This window comes from Aristolochia californica, unplaced genomic scaffold, assembly GCF_029961685.1.
Source record: "Aristolochia californica isolate CCGP_79_NKW_82.1479 unplaced genomic scaffold, dmAriCali1.0.hap1 SCAF_1, whole genome shotgun sequence".
NCBI lineage: Eukaryota > Viridiplantae > Streptophyta > Magnoliopsida > Piperales > Aristolochiaceae > Aristolochia > Aristolochia californica.
Genome location: NW_027181770.1, coordinates 58,372,449 through 58,392,280, shown reverse-complemented (window position 1 = coordinate 58,392,280; position 19,832 = coordinate 58,372,449). Strand labels below are relative to the sequence as shown.

The window sequence follows — 19,832 nt, the reverse complement described above, 5'->3', positions numbered from 1 at the left end:
ATTAGTATCTCATGTTTTTTGTAAAAAAATTTTTAATTAAAAATTTTTATTAAAAAAATCATATAATTTTCTAAGTAAGATATTCCTACCAGAATGGGCTAGAAAACCTTATAAAAAATTTTAGAATAAGTATTTGACAGTTGATGCTGTAATATTTTTAGCATAAGGCAATTTTCATAGCAATTTTGTGTTTGATATTTTACTTGATTAAAATTTTATCGATATATATAGTAATATATTAGATTGATTATTAATTTTTATTTATTTTCCTAAAAGAGGCAATAAGAGGTCCATTTAACTTTCTTATGAAAATTTTAAAATATTTCTTGTTATTTTCTAATAAGTCAATAATAGTAATAGGATTTTATTTAAATATTTTTTTGGAAATATGTATCATAGGAAAAATATTTCTAGTTTTTCATAGAATATAAATTTTCAACTAGGGGCACTAAGGAGGTCATAGTAAATTTATAGCCAGATTCAAAAATTACAAAATAAGTTAAACAACATTTGGAGTAAAAAAGATTAATATTGGTGCGTTTTAATCTATTATTGAAATTCAATCCTAAACCTCCCCTATCATTCTTTTTTTAAAATATATGCATAATTTTATATATAATTTATTTGACATATATTTTATATAGAGTATTAAATGTAGGTTAAGCTCGAACTCAGCTAGAGCTCGAGCTCGAACTCGATTACAATTTTAGGTTCGAGGCTAGGGTCGACCGAGCTCCAGTTCAAAATATTTAGATCAAGCTCAACTTGAACAAGGTTCGGACTCAGTTGGATTAGATGTCACCCTTATGCCCAATTTTAAGTAGAGGTCATTACCAATTTTATGTAAAATATATACATAATTTTATATATAATTTTATTTGACATGTATTTTTTTAAAAAATTTAAATGAATATTGAAGTTCGAGCTCGGCTCGTACTCGGTTAAAATTATTAAGCTTGAGTTCGATAACAATTTTTGGCTCGAGTTCGAGTTCAAAATATTTAAATCAAGTTCTGCTCGAACATAGGCCGGTTCGGATTCGGCTCAGATCGATGCCATCCCTAAAAATACCCTCTTTTTATTTATATAGCTTTATTATTTTAACTATTCTGTTAATAAACTAAGATAAAATTTAATATGTTTAAATTAATAAATAAAATATTTTATTTTAATTAAATATATAATAATATATATTTTAAAAATATTTAATTTTATAATATGCATGCTAGGGCGAGAGGGCAAAACAAGCGTGGGAGAGCAAGTGGGCGCGCGAGTGAAAGAAGTATCCGTTTCTTGGCTCTTGCTTGAGCTACAAGGTACAGGTGGTTTTCATGGTGAGAGGTTAAAAAACAAAGAACTCCCTCTTCTCCAGCACTCACCAGCCAGTCATGGATGCTCTCGTACACCTGACCAACTCACTCTTCAACTGGTTTCTTCCCCCCATATTTTTCTTCTTTTCCCTTTTGTTCCTTCCATCATTCTATCTCTTCAAGCTCCTCAAATGGCTTCTCATCCCTAGGTTTCCTGAAAACATGAAGTCCAAGGTGGTGATCATCACTGGTGCATCTTCTGGCGTTGGAGAGGTAAGAAAATGGGAACTCAGCAACAGTACCCAGATTTCATTTCTAACTCTTTTCTCAAACTCGCCATGTTAAACTTTTGCAGCAAATAGCTTACCAATATGCAAAGAGAGAAGCCCTTCTGGTCCTTGTTGCAAGGAGAGAGCACGCCCTTGAACAAGTCGCTGTGTATGCCCGTAAACTAGGCTCCCCTGATGTCCTGGTTGCTCCAGCAGACGTTTCTAAACCGGATGAATGCCGGGAAGTCATCGAGAAAGCTGTTAGATACTTTGGACGGAGTGAGTGAATGAACTAAACCGATGTTTCTTTTTATTTTTCTTTTTTCTCTGTAATGGCCATCATTTATGTTCTTGAACAAATTACAGTTCCAATCTGCTCATAATACAACCATTTGGAGAGGGTGAAGGAGTCCCATTTGCATTCCTTCTGTGAAGGAATTTGTTTCTAGCTACTTTAGGGTTTTCTCTAGATAGCTTTTACCTGTACATGATATCAGAAACATAGAATTTACCGTTTCAGGGAATCCCAACCATTTCCATTTCCATTTCCATTTCCATAACTATATTAGGAATAACTTCGAATGTGTTTTGCAGTAAATCACCTGTTCACCAATGCCGGCTTCGCTTCCTTCTATCAGTTCACCGATATAGTAGATATTTCCCGCTTCACTTCAATAATGGTAATCACTTCAATTGTTATAATTCTTCATTAGCTCTAGCAAACAACTCCGGTGTAACAATAATATCTTCACCATTTCAGGATACAAATTTTTGGGGTTCAATATACTGCACCTATTATGCAATTCCTCACCTCAGGAGAAGCAATGGCCGGATTATTGTCACTGCTTCGATGGTAGGACTGGTTCCCGAGCCAAATTTTAGCATCTACAATGTAAAGACATCCTGAACCCCTTTGTTTTAACAAATAATCTCCTGTTCTTCTCTTTCTCAAATTGGCGTTTGTCGATCGGTCTGTGTCTGGTTTCAGGCAAGCAAGGCAGCGTTGATACAATTTTATAAGACACTGAGAGTGGAACTTGGGTCTGAAGTGAAAATCACAATAGTAACCCCTGGCGCCATGGAATCTGAGTTTACCAAAGGCAAAAGCTTACTGAAAGAAGGTGAAATGGGGATAGATGAAGTTGGACGAGATGTAAGAAAGATTTTACTCTTTTTGTTGTTTTTTTGCCCACCTCCTACCTAAAGGCTATGCTGTTATATGACAGTGGTTGTTTTGTTGCAGGTTATTCTTGGTCCAATGCCAGTGGAGTTTGGCAAGAGCGCAGCAGCACGTATAGTGGATGAAGTATGTAAGGGTGCAAGCTATGTGCTCACTCCCCCGTGGGTTCGGGTTGCCGGAGTAGCAAATATCATTGCACCTGAGCTCCTGGAATCAATTTTCAGCTACGTTTACAGAACGGGGCCAGGAAATGACAGAAGGAATACACTTAGCAAGAGGCTTGCTGACGCAGGAGCGAAGCGTTTCTGCTACCCAGAATCTATCCTTTCTCCGAAAATAAAGCCCAACTGAAGTCTCTGAAGATAATCGATCACAATAATAGTAGTTTAAATTTTCTCTCCACTTGGTTTGTATTTAGAGCCAGGTTCAAAATACCGGGGAAGCTTAAGTCTGTTTGTGAGAATTCAACTTTATGTTGGATATGCAATGAAAGGATGTGAACTAATGAAAATTATTCATAGTATAAGCAAAGATGTAAACTTATGTCAATTTTATATACACAGTCCTGCACAGAATACTCAACCTTCATGTAAACAAAACTAGCTTTTGAAGAATTTACACTAAATTCATCCTTTTGGGCCTCCCTCAATTTGCAAGAATCACAAATCCCAGACCCAAGACCCATTTTTTCCCGAAGGAAGATCAAAGAAATCACCTCTCAGGCCAATGCAAGCTTTTGCAGTAGTATTCCATGATCAAATCTCTCCTTTTCCTCTCCTCTTCTTTTGCCTCCATAATATTATAAGCGTTAATGTTTTCCTTTCTATATTGATGTCCCCAAGAAATGGACCGCATCTCCACCGCCACTTGTTGTTTCATTTCTGTCAATTCAAATTCTAAACACTTATTTATCAAAAACACCTCACTGTCATTGGAAGCATTCCCAAGAACAGTGCTACACCCTCTCTGCATGACCCCCTCTCATGGGCCATTTTTCTCTGATCTATCTTTTCAAACAAGTATTCCACATAAATTATCGTGTCTCCTTCAGAATCACTCTGTTTCAACCAACACTGTGCGACCTAAAGAGATTATAATTCCCCTGACAACTACACTTCTGTGAAGTGCCTCACCGGTGCTCATCTTACCTATTGATTCACCTTCCCATTTAACCTCCTTTGTGGTAGAATTCAACTTACATGTTTTTGAATTCAGATTGGGTGGCTTGGCAGAATTAGCACATTGTCCAACTCACCATTTTCCTCTTCTTCCACCTCTTCCTCCTCAATTTCTTCGTCTTCTTTCAATTTAAGCACATCTCCCACCTTAGGCTCCCCTTGAAAGTGACTAGAACAGTAATCTCTCCAAATTCTACTGATCAGCTTTGTGGTGGTTGATCGCATGGCCTTCCTTTTAGACTGCACTGGGACAAGTGCAGCCCTGGGGTTCAAATTTACTTCCTTTTTGACTAGTATCTTCTTATTCTTAACTAACTTAGGATGATGCCTCTCCTCCATCTCGTTTAAAAGAACAGAAACAAAAGCACACTTGCAAATTGTATCATCTTGATACACAGAAAACTGTCGAAGGATTATCTGTCCATGGACAACTACATATCTCTCAACAGCACTTGGATTTTGAAGAAACATAAGCAGGATCATCCCGCTCAAACTCAGAAACTTTCTTAATGACATCAGGAAAAGAGTGCTTGGAAGCCTTGCTCTTTTAACAGTTTGAAGATGCCTATTGCAAGCTTTGCAGTTTTGAGGACTGGTTCATACCATGGAGAATACTGCTTTGACTGCCTGCCAAGTCTGTACCTAAACATTTGAGAGACAACCAAGCAAGGCTTTAGTCAAAACAATTAAAATAAGAATAATTTCTAAAATCCTGTAACAAACTACAGGAAGAACAATTATGCCAATCTAAAATCTGAGCAAAATAAAACTGCAATATAAATATATTAGCAAAACTAAGCATATCTTCTGTTCCTGCATATATCTAAAAAGATCTGACAAATTATTTCAAATTCATTATTAACCTCCAATGTTCTATTAAAGGCCATGCATACATAAACTAATTCATTGCAGTACTTGAAAATTTTCGGAAAAACAGTTTGCACGTTTGTTTTCCATTTCTCAGCAGACAAAACTATCTTCTCATCATGTTTAAACAGCAGGCTTAGACTGGGCACAAAAGTTTTAGAGTTTTCTCAATGGACACTTGGTACTCTTTGGGTCTTTTAGCTGTCTGTCCTTTCATAGCAAAAAAATCACCCTGCTATAGCAAGTGGATGAGTACTAGTAATTGTTTGGACCAGTTTTTTTTTTATAAAGTAATTGTTTGGACCAGTAATGCAATTATTGGAGTTTTGGCGATACGAGCTAAGATAGATTAGTATTCTTACTGTTAATTTCCAAGTTCTATTAAAATTGCCTTGAATAGTTGCTTAATACCCAAGATTGCGTTGAGAAAAGTGTCTAGGTTTAATGTATTTGAGCCTTAGTTTTAATCCTACTTAGAAAGAGAACAACAAGTGCTTCAAAAAACAATCTATATAATGTAGGCTTATAAGCCGTTAGAACCAAGCAAACAACACAAAGCATAATTATGCCTTATAAAGAAAATATAACTCTCATTTCTCTTCTAATTTTTTTCTTCATATGTTTTTTCTTCTTTCTTTTCTATTGTTGTGCCAGCAAGTCTAACATACACCAGCTAAGTGTGTAGACACATGAGAGGGCACGGGCTTAGTCAAGCTTATGTCCAATATCTGGTATCAAAGTGAGACAATTAGGAGGAATTTTTTGCATAATTGCACAGTGAAGTAGAAAACCTCGATTTACTTGTGGTCATATACCAGAAGGTTGAGTTGACTCGAGCTTCCTAGTAGTAGAAAAAAGGGTAGAGATGACATCTAGTCAACAAGATAGTCCACCCAATTGACCGGATATCAATAACGAGAAAACAACAGAGAAGAGGGTTTTAACAAGGTGATCACTGCAGTTGCAATACTTGCCAAATCTGAAGTGTTAGCAAGATCATTGATGCTTGGTGCTACAAAACCTCGTTTTCCAACATTAAAGATAGAGATAGATATCAAACCCAGATTGCTAGCGCGAGTGAGGAGTAGAGGACAAAGAGCCACCACCATCATAGAGTCGAAGGATCTGTCTTACCTGTCAATTGATGAACAGATGAGTTCTCTTTTAGTATATGAGTAGAGACTATTGGAGAAGACAATGAATGGTGTTGTAGAGTAAATTGATGTCGTGGGGCAACAGAAACAAGTCATCTATCTCAAGAAAGTGCCAAGCGATTGCAATACCAAAACAAAGAACAAAAAAACAAAGGGACACAGATGATCGTGCCGTTGGGGATGTAGTAGCTGGGCTCCTTTTTAATTTGTTTACATTCTATGCTCATTGGACTCTTCTTGTTATGATGGTCAGTTTTATTAATTTGAAGAGACCTTCATCTCTCCTATGCATAATTTTTTATTTGGTTTGATTTTTCTGTCTTCACATGAGATTTTGTGATTTCAAAGTTTGACCCTGTCTCATTTCTTCATTCTTGCTTCTTTTTTCGTAGACTTCACTTCCTAATTAGGTTTTTCTACTTCGCCTAACACTTTTCTCTCCTTATTTGTACCCTCCTACTTTTTTATTGCAATTTAATTTATTTTTTTACTGTTTAGATGGGCATCTCCTAAGTTTGCTTATTATGTCAATATAATCTAAAGGCCAAAGGAGTGTGGTTGATGCCATTATAAGGGATTTCTATGGGGATACCTAGATTGCCCAAAAGTTCATTTCTTCTCTCAAACTCACCATGATATGCATCCCACACAATTCATTTAATCTTGACCAACCTATGTTCATCATGCTTTCAAGTACTTCTCATGTGGTCGATCAGATTCAACATTTTACTCAACATTTAAATTACAATAAATCATGAATTGAATCAAAGCCAAGGAACACATAAGAAGACTGTGACCCAAATTCTAGTGTACATGGGAAAATTCAAGTTTTTGCTTAAACCTTGATCTTTGAGTTTTATATGGTTTTACTCATAAGTTTCAATCCCAAAGATAGAGTTGACTAACACACACTAATGGTCTCTCCATTCTAGGCACATATACAACCCATTTGCATTTCTACTTTCAAATCATTATCATACATAATAAGATTTCAATACCTGTGTTTCATTTCATAAAGAAATTCAAGGATAGCATTCATGCCAATAAATCCATTTGATTTATCTTGCCTAGCTTTATTGTCGGGTGAGGAGACTAATCCTTATTTTGTATAGGCCCAAGTCCAATGCTCTATGTGGATTTCAAATTTTAATCCAAGGGATTTGACTTCTACTCTAGCATACTTTGACATTTAAGCTTTATCAAGGAATATGCTAGATTGGACTAATCTAGGGACTACTCTAGATTTGCAGCATAGCCAACTAGACACAATTAACTTTCAAGGTTGATAATCAACATTGTGGTTTTCATGCAAAGAATCAAATATGAAATTTTACAATACAGCATAATGGATTCAATTTTCCGTGAGATGAGATCCTCAAGCTCTTTAATGAGCATCATAACATAAAAAACATTTGGTTCTAATATAAGACTATCAAAATATACCTGCCTATCATGTATATGAACATTTTTTGGTTCATTGATTTATCCAAATCATTAGCTTTTACTTACAATATGAAGCTAGTAAATATGATTGGCCAGATTTGTGTATGCAATATTTCTAAGAAACATTTTTCTTATGCTAGGCTCAGTACGTGTGATGGCATGTGTAACTCTCACACCATAAGCAAAAAGGCATCTTATGAGGTCTACTTCTCTTTTTTTTTTTTTTTTTTGTATCAGAGGTCTACTTCTCTTTATTTTCTTATTCAGGTGTAAGAGGTTAAGGAAACTATGAAATTTAAAATTTGAGCTCAAGGCTTTGTCCTAAACTGTTTCTATTGCATTAGATAAATTTCACTTGTTCAGAGAGGGCATAATGAGCTCTCTTCCTCTTATAAATCCATCCTTCCTTTTTAATGTTCAACCATGGGTGAATAGCTCTTTTCCAATCTTCATTTCCAATTGAGAATATATTCATTCCAATTTTTCCAAATAAAGCACAATCCAAAACCTAGTGTTACACGTAAATTTCACAATGTGGAAGACGATAATCTCAAAATAAGTACACTTCCACACTGTCTAATCATTAAACTTGTGTAGAGTTGATTTTAAATTTTTTATTTTCTTTGTATAGTTTGTGGCAATTTTTGTTTTAGTTGACCATTAGATCACTGGTCAAATTTCTCCAGCTTAAAGGATTTTAGATTATGAGTACTAAGATTTAAGCTTAGAGATTCTACTCACTGAGTAGATGAGTCCCTTAAGGATCTCATTATCAATCTTCACTTTTTTCACACTTTCCTTCCAGCACCTCCACTGAGAGTTTAAGGATTTGTTCACTGTAATAGACCTAGATATTTATAAAAATAAATAAACTTTCTTTCAAGTAAGATACAGAAGAGTTCATAAACAGTAAAAATAGCTCTTACTTCTCTGATATCGGAAATATATGCTTTTTCATCTGAAATGTCCTCCGGCCTGAAAAACCTCCGGACATTGACTTTAGTTGATTCAGGGTTTGCTTGTTTAGATCCCTAAGGTGTGACCTCAATCTCCAGCAATTTGGCACTCAACATAGGCGTTCAGACCAATGCTTCTTCCAGTTTTGTAACTTGCCATTTCCTCTGTTTCTTCATGGAAGTGAGACGGAGCCACATACACAAAGTCCTGCACAGAATACTCAACCTTCCTGTAAACAAAATGCTTTTGAAGAATTTACATTAAATTCATCCTTTTGGGCCTCCCTCAATTTGCAAGAATCACAAATCCCAGACCCAAGACCCATTTTTTTCTGAAGGAAGATCAAAGAAAGCACCTCTCTCAGGCCACTACAAGCTTTTGCAGTAGTATTCCATGGTCAAATCTCTCCTTTTCCTCTCCCCTTCTTTTGCCTTCATAATATTATAAGTGTTAATGTTTTCCTTTCCATGTTGATGTCCCCAAGAAATGGACCATGTCTCCATTGCCATTTCTTGTTTCACTTCTGTCAATTCAAATTCTAGACACTAATTTATCAAAAACACCTCACTGTCATTAGAAGCATTCCCAAGAACAGTGCTACATCCTCTCTGCATGACCCTCCTATGGGCCATTTTTCTCTGATCTATCTTTTCAAACAAGTATTCCACATAAATTATTGTGTTCCCTTCAGAATCACTATCTGTTTCTACCAACACTGCTACCTAAGGAGATTATAATTCCCCTGACAACTGCACTTCTGTAAAGTGCTTCACCAGTGCTCGTCTTACCTATTGATTTACGTTCCTAGTTAACCTCCTTTGAGGTAGAATTCAGCTTACATGTTTTTGAATTCAGATTGGGTGGCTTGGGAGAACTACTTCCTTGGATTAGCACATTGTCCAACTCACCATTTTCCTCTTCTTCAATCTCTTCCTCAATTTTTCTTCTTCTTTCAATTTAAGCCCATCTCCCACCTTAGGCTCCCCTTGAAAGTGACTAGAACAGTAATCTCTCCAAATTCTATTGATCAGCTTTGTGGTGGTTGCTCGCATGGCCTTCCTTTTAGACTGCACAGGGGCAAGTGCTGCCCTAGGGTTCAAATTTACTTCCTTTTTGACTAGTATCTTCTTATTCATAACTTAGGATGATGCCTCTCCTCCTTCTCATCTAAAAGAACAGAAACAAAAGCACACTTGCAAATTGCATCATCTTGATACACAGAAAACTGTCGAAGGATTATCTGTCCATGGACGACTACATATCTCTCAACAGCACTTGGATTTTGAAGAAACATAAGCAGGATCATCCCGCTCAAACTCAGAAACTTTCTTATTGACATCAGGAAAAGAGAGCTTGGAGGTTAGCGAGCTTTGCAGTTTTGAGGACTGGTTCATACCATGGAGAATACTGCTTTGACTGCCTGCCAATTCTGTACCTTAACATTTGAGAGACAACCCAGCAAGGCTTTAGTTAACACAATTAAAATAAGAATAATTGGTAAAATCCTGTAAAAAACTACAGGAAGAACAATTATGCCAATCTAAAATCTGAGCAAAATAAAAATGCAATATAAATATATTGGCAATACTAATCATATCTTCTGTTCCTGCATATATCTAAAAAGATCTAACAAATTATTTCAAATTCATTATCAACCTCCAATGTTCTATTAAAGGCCATGCATACATAAACTAATTCATTGCAGTACTTGAAAATTTTCAGAAAAACAGTTTGCCACTTTTGTTTTCTATTTCTCAGCAGACAAAACTATCTTCTCAACATGTTAAATAGCAGGCTGATTAAAATAATTTAATTTTATCATAAAATGCCCAGGACAGATGCAAACACCATTATTGAAATTACAGACATAATATTGTCCAAGAAATAGAAAGAAAAAAACAATCACAGTAGTAGGATTTTGCTCCACTATCTCAGCCTTCCAAATAGATCAGAGCAATACTAGATATCTTACTATAAGTACATGTTCGGCCATAATTTGAAATAATCACAAGCATAGACACCAGTAACAATAAAAATAGAAAAAAAGGCCACAAGACGAGCCAACCATAAAATTTAGAAAAAAGTGCCACCAGTAACTATAAAATTTAGATATTTTACCATTTCAGCTTCATTGGTCTTGATATAAAATTTATTGTGAGAACCTGATATGTTTCTTCGGTTTTGCTTTTTTCATCGACTTCCTATATTCCTCTTCCGGCAACAGACGAGCCAACTTCTCAACCTCAGTTTCATGAACAATGCCTGAACTTGAAAGAGAATTTTCTCGATCATCACCATCCTTAATTTTCATAGTCCCATGTAAGACTACAGCTTCTAGTTGGCTTAAGTCATTCCTCTTCTTACACTCATCCAATAGAGTCACAAAAACAAATAATTTAGAAAAGATCTCATCTTTTGCTGTTGAAGTATAATCCACCAACGAGTTGAGTGTAGATGAATTCACCCATTGAGACAACAAAGTCCTTGCTCGGCACTCCATAAAAGGTTTTCGTTGCACTCATAGATCGTACAACTGTTGCAAGCAACTCTTCGAGACTCAAATTTGGATTTCCACAACGTGTAGGCTATAGTTTTTGAAATACTTCAACACAAATTTTAGCCTTATCTTAGAACTAACCAATGCCTCTCCATAAGTACTAGCTGGTTTGACACAATCATAATTTGCAAGATCCATTGAAATCCATATTACAGGAGATCCATCTTCATAATCAGAGATAGACCATTCTTCAATACATCAAAATCCTTCACACATCTTACACCCTTTTCCTTCTTTTTTTTCTGATAATTCCAGGGGTAACATCACAGCAATAATGTACAAGTCCTCAACTTCAGACATCTCAAATGGCTTTGGAACTCTCCTCAAAATCATGGAGGATGAAATCAACAAGCCTTCTGTTTGGCCGATTTCATCTTTACCATGTATTCCTTCCGTCAACTGGATAACTTCTAATTCTTCTTCAGCTACAAGACCGTCCTTAGTTTCATAGTTGGAAGACTTCTCATTTAAATGAATGGACTTCTCCTTGAAATCTAAACATGCAGCAACTCGTTTAGGCATTTTGCAAGATCCTGCTGAGCCTACAGTGGTCTCAGATGCTATCCGCTTCTTTTTTTCATATGAGCCGATGCCACCCCCCCAACATCCATTTTAGCACCATCATTTGAGTCTGATTTTGACCTTAGAGAAAGCCTACAACCTCTGTCCTCACTATTCATTCCTGTAGCAAGAATTAATGTGACAACATGAATAACATAAACCAAAAAAGAAATTAAAATAACAAAAAAAGTGATGCCATACACACTAAAAAGCAAAGGAGAAGAGGAACTACTCAATGCACTTTAGAAACACTTTCACTAGACTGATGGTTTAGGGTTTAGGTATTGAAGAGATCACAACAACCAAATAGTTAAATTGCCATGAAAGAGAGTTCAAAATAAAGTACATGGAGAAACCACAATCAAGCAAAACACCAAAATCAAGAAGAGAATTAACAAAGAAAACCTTGAGAACAATAGTGGAAAAGAAAAGAAAGACAAAACATACAGCAAAAAGATAAGGATACTTAGAAACTAAACATAAAGCAACAAAACAAGATCAATAAACGTAAATTAACGTATATCACACAATGGTCCAAAATAAGGACATTTTTAAAGGAAAGGTTTTCTACAAATTGTCTTTGTGTGAAACAGTATATAATACAAAAAGAAAATAAAGAACAAAAAAAGAACAATAAACAGGTGAACTACAGGGCTCAAAGCAAAAGAAGGTTATGAACAAGGACTTGGCAAGGAGTCCCTGCAAGTTGTAGCAAAAATGAAAAATGAAAGCAAATGCTACAAGAAAAACACAAAGACACAGACTTAAACACAGGAAGTCAACATAAAGCACAGTTAAAAACAAGAAAGGCTTAAAAGAGAAAGGCACAGACTTAAACACAGGAAGTCAGAATAAAGCAAAAACAGGCTACCGGTATCGATGAATTTAAAGAAAATATATATTATTGAATTAAAAAATGAAGTTTTAGAACAATAAAGGAAGATGATAATCATATTATAATAATATCAAACTACTGAAATAAAAATGCAAAGAAAGTATTCTTGTAGCAGAAATTAATATGACAATGTAACACCTGCAGTCTCTGTTAACATATATATATATATGTTAACATTCTCTGCCATCACTATTCATTCCTATAGCAAAATTAGTATGACAACATTAATAAAATAAATCAATGAAGAAATAAAAATAAAAAATACAGGTAATTGATAGACAATAGGAAGCAATGGATACGAAGAACTACTCAACACACTCAAGAACACTGTTTCACTAGATACAATGTGACAGTATTGATTGACTGAATGTAGCTGTATTGTCTGATTGGGTAAACTCGCCTACACTCATCTCATTGGGTTGGATGATACTTCAACAGAAAAAAATCAGATCTTTTGCTAAACTGCCTGTTCTTGCAACTCTACTGGATGAGTGGAAGCTGAGAAAGAACATATGCCAACTAGAACCTGTAGTCTTGCATGAGACTTTGCAAATCTGTTACTCGCAATTCAGGCATTGTTGATGAAACTGAGGATGAGAACTGGCTCCTTCATTACAGGAAGAGTATAGTGAGTCAATATAAAAGCAAAACCAAAGAAAGAAATAACCAATGATTATCCTTTGTCGGCATATTACAAGTTATCTGTCAAAGAAATCAATGAATACAATTTCTTTGATGATGACAGTCATTATTTGCATCCCAGCGGCTTCAAAGTAAACAACAAAGTAAACACAAAGCAAGAAATCAAGATCAATAAAGGTTTATTAATGCATTGCACATAATGGTACAAAATAAACAACATTTTTCGACAAAAGGTATTCTGGGTAAAGAAAAAGTTGTCTTTAAGCATAACATAATATAATGCAAAAAGAAAATAAGGGACAAAAAAAAGGTGAATTACAGGGGCTCAAAGAAAAAGAAGGTTATGAACAATGAATAAGCAAGAAGTTCTTGAAGGTTGTATGAACCAAGAAAAAGGATCACAAATGCTACGGGAAAAAATCAAAGACACAAATAAACAGCCCAGGAAAATAGCACGGTTAACAGCAAGGCATTAAAGAGGATGACACAGACAAACACATGCAAAGCACAGGAAGTCAACATAAAGAAAAACCCAGCCAGGCCACCAGTATCCCTGAATTTTGGGGAAATGTATTATTCTGAGCTAAAAATGAAGTTCTTGTAAACAATTCTATAAAGAAAATAATAGTAAACAAAGTAACACGCTAAGAAAAAAAACAAGAAAAGCTAAGGCAAACATAGAGCAAAAACATTGAGCACAGGCTTACAAGCGTTGTGTACTTAACAAAAGAACAGACCAAAAATATATATCAGTATAATGCACAACATTGAATATAAACTCATAAATGATCAACATTCAATGAAGTGAATTCATTTTGTCTTACTGATAAATAAGATGAAGAGGGATCGGGAACGTCATGGCAAAGTTTACAGAAAATGAAGCAAAAAGAATAAACTATCGGTAATAGATGCATTAAGATGAGTAAATTCAAGAAAGAAAATATAAGTTGTATCAGCGTAGGTGAATTCTACTGCACAGACAACAACCATGACGTAAATTGATTAGAGAAAAAAAATAAAAAAAGAATGCAAGAAAGAACACGTTTGAACACGAAATTGAATCGAATGAGTGATAAGATACGAAAATGCAAAACCCATCACCGGAGTAAGAATTCAATTCTTAACGTTCCATCACAAGGCCTTCAAAGATGGTCAAGTAAGAAAAAGATCCGTACGAGAAAGATATCATATAGAGAACTTCTGGCTTCACAAACGACAGTTTGCAGGAATATTAATGGAGGGTGACAAAACGGAGGAAGAACTTACTGAAGTTCTTGACCCAAAAGGCTGAACTCCCCAGAGAAATTGAAACTCGCGTACGAGCTGTCGCTCTAAAAGCAAATAGGACTCTACGTGTAAATCATATTTATTACGACTTTTATAAAAGCAAGATAGCCGTTATCTTTCTTGATTTTTGTTCTTGAACATGTTTTTTCACTTACCAGATGATTAACTTCAATTTTAAATTTTGATTTTCAATCTTTTCAAATCTCCATGCACGTGATCTTAGCGACTTGTTTGGGTCAACTAAAACTTCCATTTTTTCCATTTTTTATTTATCTTGACCCTCATGGGGCCGGACGGCCGACCGGTTCGAGCGACCGGTCCGAGTTTTCATAAAGTCAGCAGTATAACATTTTCCATCCGAAAATGGGAGCCTCTCTTTCTCCCCGCCCCGTTCACTTCTTTGACTGAGGAATAAGAGCTTTCTCGCCGTCCTTTCACTGGCTAACTGGTAGGTTTCTTCTTCCCTTGCCTCCTCATCTTTATGTCTCTATCTCTTTCCCGTTCATCTTAGAATTCGTTATTGAACGTCCTATGCCCATTAACTCTTAAAATTGTGTTATTCCGCTGTTCTTCTTCATCGTGTAGCAAGATATATATACTGTGAGTGTGTATATGTATTTGAGATGAGGGACTGCTGAATGAATAGGGCAGATGAGGTGACTCCGTTGCAAAGGATCAAATAGTGAGAATATTATAATGATGTTGGGTCCAATACCATTTGTGGAGAGAATTCTTTAATTGGCAGCTGTGATACTATTGTCACATTCCTAGAGAAACTAAGAACCTCTGATTTGCAACGGAAATTTTCTTTACTGAATTTTGCTTGGCTTTACTTTACGGACTAACAGTGGTTTCAACAAAAAACTGCTCTCCTTCTTCGAGAATTGCCAGTAAAACTCTTAATAATGTTCACGTTTGGTTCATTTTAGTGGAGAGGGGAACCGGCATATTCCAATTGGAAATTGGCTCCTATTAGGCGTATGAGAAAATTCCTCTAGTATCTTTCACTAAAAAATTGATGGCTTTTTATGTTGCATACTTGTTACTCTTTAATTACAGACATATAAAGTTCGTTCCACGTGGAAGAATTGAAAATCTAACATTTACCTGTTGACAGGTTTAATACAGAACTGCCTTGTCATACCCTTTGCAGGGAGAGCTGTGTGGGCTAGAGATCACCCTCCAATATCTGTCATGTTAGCCTCATTACCACTCCTCTTTCTGTTGATTAAGTGATAACTAATTGTCCAACTACTCGCATTTGTGAAAAAGGTTATTGAGTTTTCTTCTTTTCTTCCTCTTCTAGATTTAAATAATAACTAGTGGATGTAAGTGAGTGTTTTTATGGTATGACTATCTGCCTTAATTCTACAGTCCATTCATTGGGAATCAAGTCCTCTTTTGAGTTATTAAGGCTGCTTTACCTTCTCGATGGTGTTAGACTCATTTATTGTCCTTCTTTCCTTGCTTAGTAAAGAAAAAAGGATCATAACTCCTTAAGGCATCTTAAAGCAGTCAATGTTTTAGAACTGGCCATGGTGTGTGATAACTGTGCTCATGGAAAGCCATTGACAAAGTGTTACGATTCCATTTACATGCAAAGGTGGAAGGGCGTAGTTTGGAACCTAGATGACCTAATGGATGGTTTCTAGGGTAGGTATGGTGGTTTAGGGTATAGAGGGAAGGATAGAAAGGATATTTCTGGTGGGCATGCTGGTGGAGCTGAGTTGAGAGAAGAGGAGCTTAACTGGGTGAGAGGAGAGCTCAAGAGAGGGGATTGGCTAGAGATAGGGTTCCAGAGGTTTAAGGAGATGGGGACGAAAATATTTTTTTAGGGGCTGAGGGAGGCTGGGACAAGGTTCAAAAGAGACAGGGAGAAGCTAGGAGGTTGAGAGATTAAATAAGGGATGGGGAGAGAAAATAGGGGAGGAGAGGTTGGCTTCTCCTCAGATGTAGGGGGGTAGATTGTCTTGGGTGGACGGGGCCCTAAGGGAACTCTAGGGTGGAGATGACACCCATGGGGGTGGATTAGTGAAAGGGAGGGACTCGAGTGATTTGACGAAGTGGCTTGCATGGTGAGAATGTGATGAGGGTAATTAGTTCACGGTTAGGTGATGTACGATGACTTGGCTAAGGAGGTAGTTATGGGTTCTCGAGGTTGAGATCACTGAGATGGAGGGATGGAACTCGTGGGTGGACGGTGAGATATGTAGGTTACTCGAATTAACTGGACTATTGATGGGGAAAGACTGCTAGGCCAATGGAATGGAAAAGACTACTGATAAATAGTGAAATGAATGGATGAAAGTACCGAGGACTCTTAGTATTTCCAGGGGACGTCCTCCTTGGGGAGCGTTTGAGCTAGTTAGATTATGTATATTGGATAGAAACCCTTGAATCAGGCTGAACCGGCTCTTGACCTTTATATTGTTGCACAGACACGTAAGGGTTGGCTGAACCTGATAAAGGGGGTCTTGTATTGATTGAATGCTTACAAGGCTTATAGATCTTATTATTTATAGATTGAAAACTGAAGCTACTTCTCTTCTTTTCTCTTCTCTACATGGGACTAAGAGCTGGACACCCATTGACTTGTGCTCTAAGCTACCTTTTTCTAACTTTTTACTCCTAGCTCAGTTGGCGCTCCTTTCTTGAGCATTCTGTGGATATTTTTGCCCGTGATAGTTAGTGCCACTTTCTAGAACATACTCTTGGACATTTTTGCCCTTGCTCAGTTGGTGCCACTTATCCAGGCAATCTCTTGACACTTTTGCACTTCTTGCTATGTGTTACCTGTCTTCTCTGACTCATGGGCCTTCTACTCCATCTCAGACTCTTCTACTTGACTTAAAGAACATCCTAGGGACTTGTAATTTAAAATTGGATCCTACTGAGCACACGTAGGGGCTTAACTCTCTTATTCTCTTATCCACCTCTCGTGTCTAACGTGACCTCCCTCTAAACATATTTATGGAGGTTTGTAATTCAAAGACTTATTCTAGTTATTCATATCTCATTTCTACTTTTGGACTTATTATGGTGTATTTCAAGACACTAATTCAGACAAACATGTGGGACATACGTGAAAGTTTCAGTTTTTTCCCAATCCCTCATTTACACCCTAAAAAACTATTGTTAGTGGGGAAAATCCTGCATAGATTATTAATTTGGAAAAATACCTTCTAATTTTGGCTAATCATTTTGGGATGAATTTGGACCCAACTTTTCACATGGTATTAGAACAAGACATTTGTTTTGTTTGGTCTAGTTGGTGCCTTGTTTAGTTAGTACCTCATTTAGGTAGTACACTTCTCAGGTCCATAGTTTGTTTGTAGAGTCTTGTGTGTGAGGGGGAGTATTGGTGAGAATAATCCCAGATGGCAATAGCTAAGTAAACCCAAATTAGATCTTCATACAATTTTTTTTTTCTTTCCTGCCAGTTGGCAATAGCTTCATGCCCTGAAACAATCGGATTAGGACAGCAAGCACATCCAAACCACCATATTGGAAACCCTAGACTAGGAATAAAGGTGTGCCTTCAATAACAGAACAAGTGACCAGATGTTGAAGGAGGAAGCTGATCTTCTGGGTCGGGTTCAAAGATGAAGTGAGAAGAACCCATGAAATAATGGAGGCAAGAGCCACATGGGAATTTTCTACATGATGAATGAGCTTATCCAGGTTTTGTGTGAAAGAGATGAAGAAGTCAAAGCATGATAGGGATAATCTAATTCAGCAGGTCCTACAAGTGTGAAGGGTGAAGCTGGCTGACATGGAAGTCATAAAGAGGGTAATTAAGGGGCAGCAAAACAAAAGAGATAAACAAAAGAAAAGAAAAGATGTAGGGAACCTCTGGTTTGTTTACGAGCAAAAAAAATGTATCTTTTTTTTTCTTCTTCTTCTTCTTGTTTGCCGCCTTCTTCTCCATCGTCTTTTCTTTCCACTTATAAGTTACTAATCTTGTTGTACTTATTTTGTTATGTTTATAAATTAGATTCAAGTGGTACCTCTTGTTTCTTGAATTCAATTTAGTTTTTTCTTTCTTTTAATGCTAACTGCACTATTGTTTTTGAAATTTAACAAACTGGGAGAGATTTAGAAGAGAAAGAGAAGAGAAATTGAGAAGAGATGAAGTTGGGGAAAGGGCAGCCAAGAGCTGCTTCTGAATTCAGGCTCAAAATTCGAGCCTTTCCCTTTTATTTGTCTTACTTAAGTGAGTTACATCAAAAGGATAGAAATGTACCTATAAACAAGATGTCTTATAACTATCTCAATACATATCAGAATTGTATGAAACTTGAAACATAACAATATGACAAGTAGCCTAACAAGCTGGAACAATTAGACTCCACATAGGATGGTAAAATGACCAAACTACCCTTGCTCATGTATTTCGACAGTTTTCCTTCATTTTTTTTAAAATTTCTTTACTCTGACCCCAGTACTGTACTTTTGTTCTTGATTTGAGAGGATGAGCCCATGTTTGAGTTACTAATCTTATTGGTATTGTATTCTAAAGTTCAAAAATTAGATTCAAATAGTAGTCTTTTTCTTGACTTTGATTAATTAATTTATTATTTTTTCCCCTTTTGTGCTAACAGAGAGATTGCTTGTCTAAAACAGAGTATGGATCGAGCTGTGAGATTGTTGGAAGTGCTAGGGAAAAAAGATAACATCATTTACATCTTTCTGGTAGGATGTTGTGGGGCATTGAGCATCAGATCAACGTCCCAGCAGAAATATGTTAATTCACTCCTAGCAGAGAAAGAAGACCTAGAAAAGACTAACAAAGCCATGAAGAAGGCCATGTGGGATTGGAAGCAACAACTCTTCAGTGAAGCCACTGACTCATCATCAGTCCCTCTCTTCAGAATCAAAGCTATTTACGGTGAGAACCCAGCGGCGCCATTGCAACAAGGTAACTTTCCTTGTTTTTGCCTTTATGTGCAATGGAGAAAACAAAAGATATTTTCAGATGTGCTTATATTTCAGGATCATGTGAGCATACTGTTTTCCATATTTTTTGGCATTCTGCTCGGTATAATGTCGAGTTGTTAACTGTTTCACTTTATATTGCAATGATTTGCATTTGGTTAATTACAGTTAATGTTGAAGTATTTGGTTGGCAACGCCTGAAATTAAGAAAAAAATGTAAATACAAACTAGTAAAGGTTTTTCTGTACAGTGCCTGAATAAGGTTTTACTTTCCTAGTGAACCACCAAATTCTTCATAAAGAAATGTTGGTCAAAGATCACATGTCCAAGACTGTTTATTTGAATTGGGAATGTCAAGGTCTATCTGCTAATCCTCACTGAGCATATTTTCCCTAGTTTACTTTATTTGTTTTCCCTTTTTTAGTTTATTGATTGAGAGTGCATCTATTCAAATGTATGTATTTACTCATTCTTTATTCTGTAAGGCATATTGGTTATGCATGTAGTCCTCTGTTCTATTAGGGATATTGACTAAAAGTTTCACTCACCACATGCTCTTGCTGATTAACGATATCTCATCATGCATCCTGTTCTAGC

At 36.3% G+C, this 19,832-nt stretch overlaps 1 protein-coding gene, 1 long non-coding RNA gene and 1 pseudogene across 2 annotated transcripts; 2 read left to right on the top strand and 1 right to left on the bottom strand.

Moving 5' to 3' along the window:
* Positions 1–1,334: 1,334 nt before the first annotated feature.
* Positions 1,335–3,307, top strand: LOC137963255 (11-beta-hydroxysteroid dehydrogenase 1A-like). The gene is made up of 6 exons (XM_068810416.1): positions 1,335–1,583; positions 1,666–1,858; positions 2,174–2,259; positions 2,340–2,471; positions 2,568–2,732; positions 2,823–3,307. Exons 1-6 carry the CDS (start codon positions 1,389–1,391, stop codon positions 3,108–3,110), a joined length of 1,059 nt encoding a protein of 352 aa, XP_068666517.1. The 5' UTR covers positions 1,335–1,388; the 3' UTR covers positions 3,111–3,307.
* Positions 3,308–8,173: 4,866 nt separating this feature from the next.
* On the bottom strand, positions 8,174–11,437 carry LOC137949426 (DNA (cytosine-5)-methyltransferase 1B-like; annotated as a pseudogene).
* Positions 11,438–14,672: 3,235 nt separating this feature from the next.
* On the top strand, positions 14,673–18,934 carry LOC137963249 (uncharacterized). Its single transcript, XR_011115194.1, has 3 exons — positions 14,673–14,748; positions 15,418–15,496; positions 18,924–18,934. It is a non-coding gene; the product is annotated as an uncharacterized lncRNA (long non-coding RNA).
* Positions 18,935–19,832: the final 898 nt, after the last annotated feature.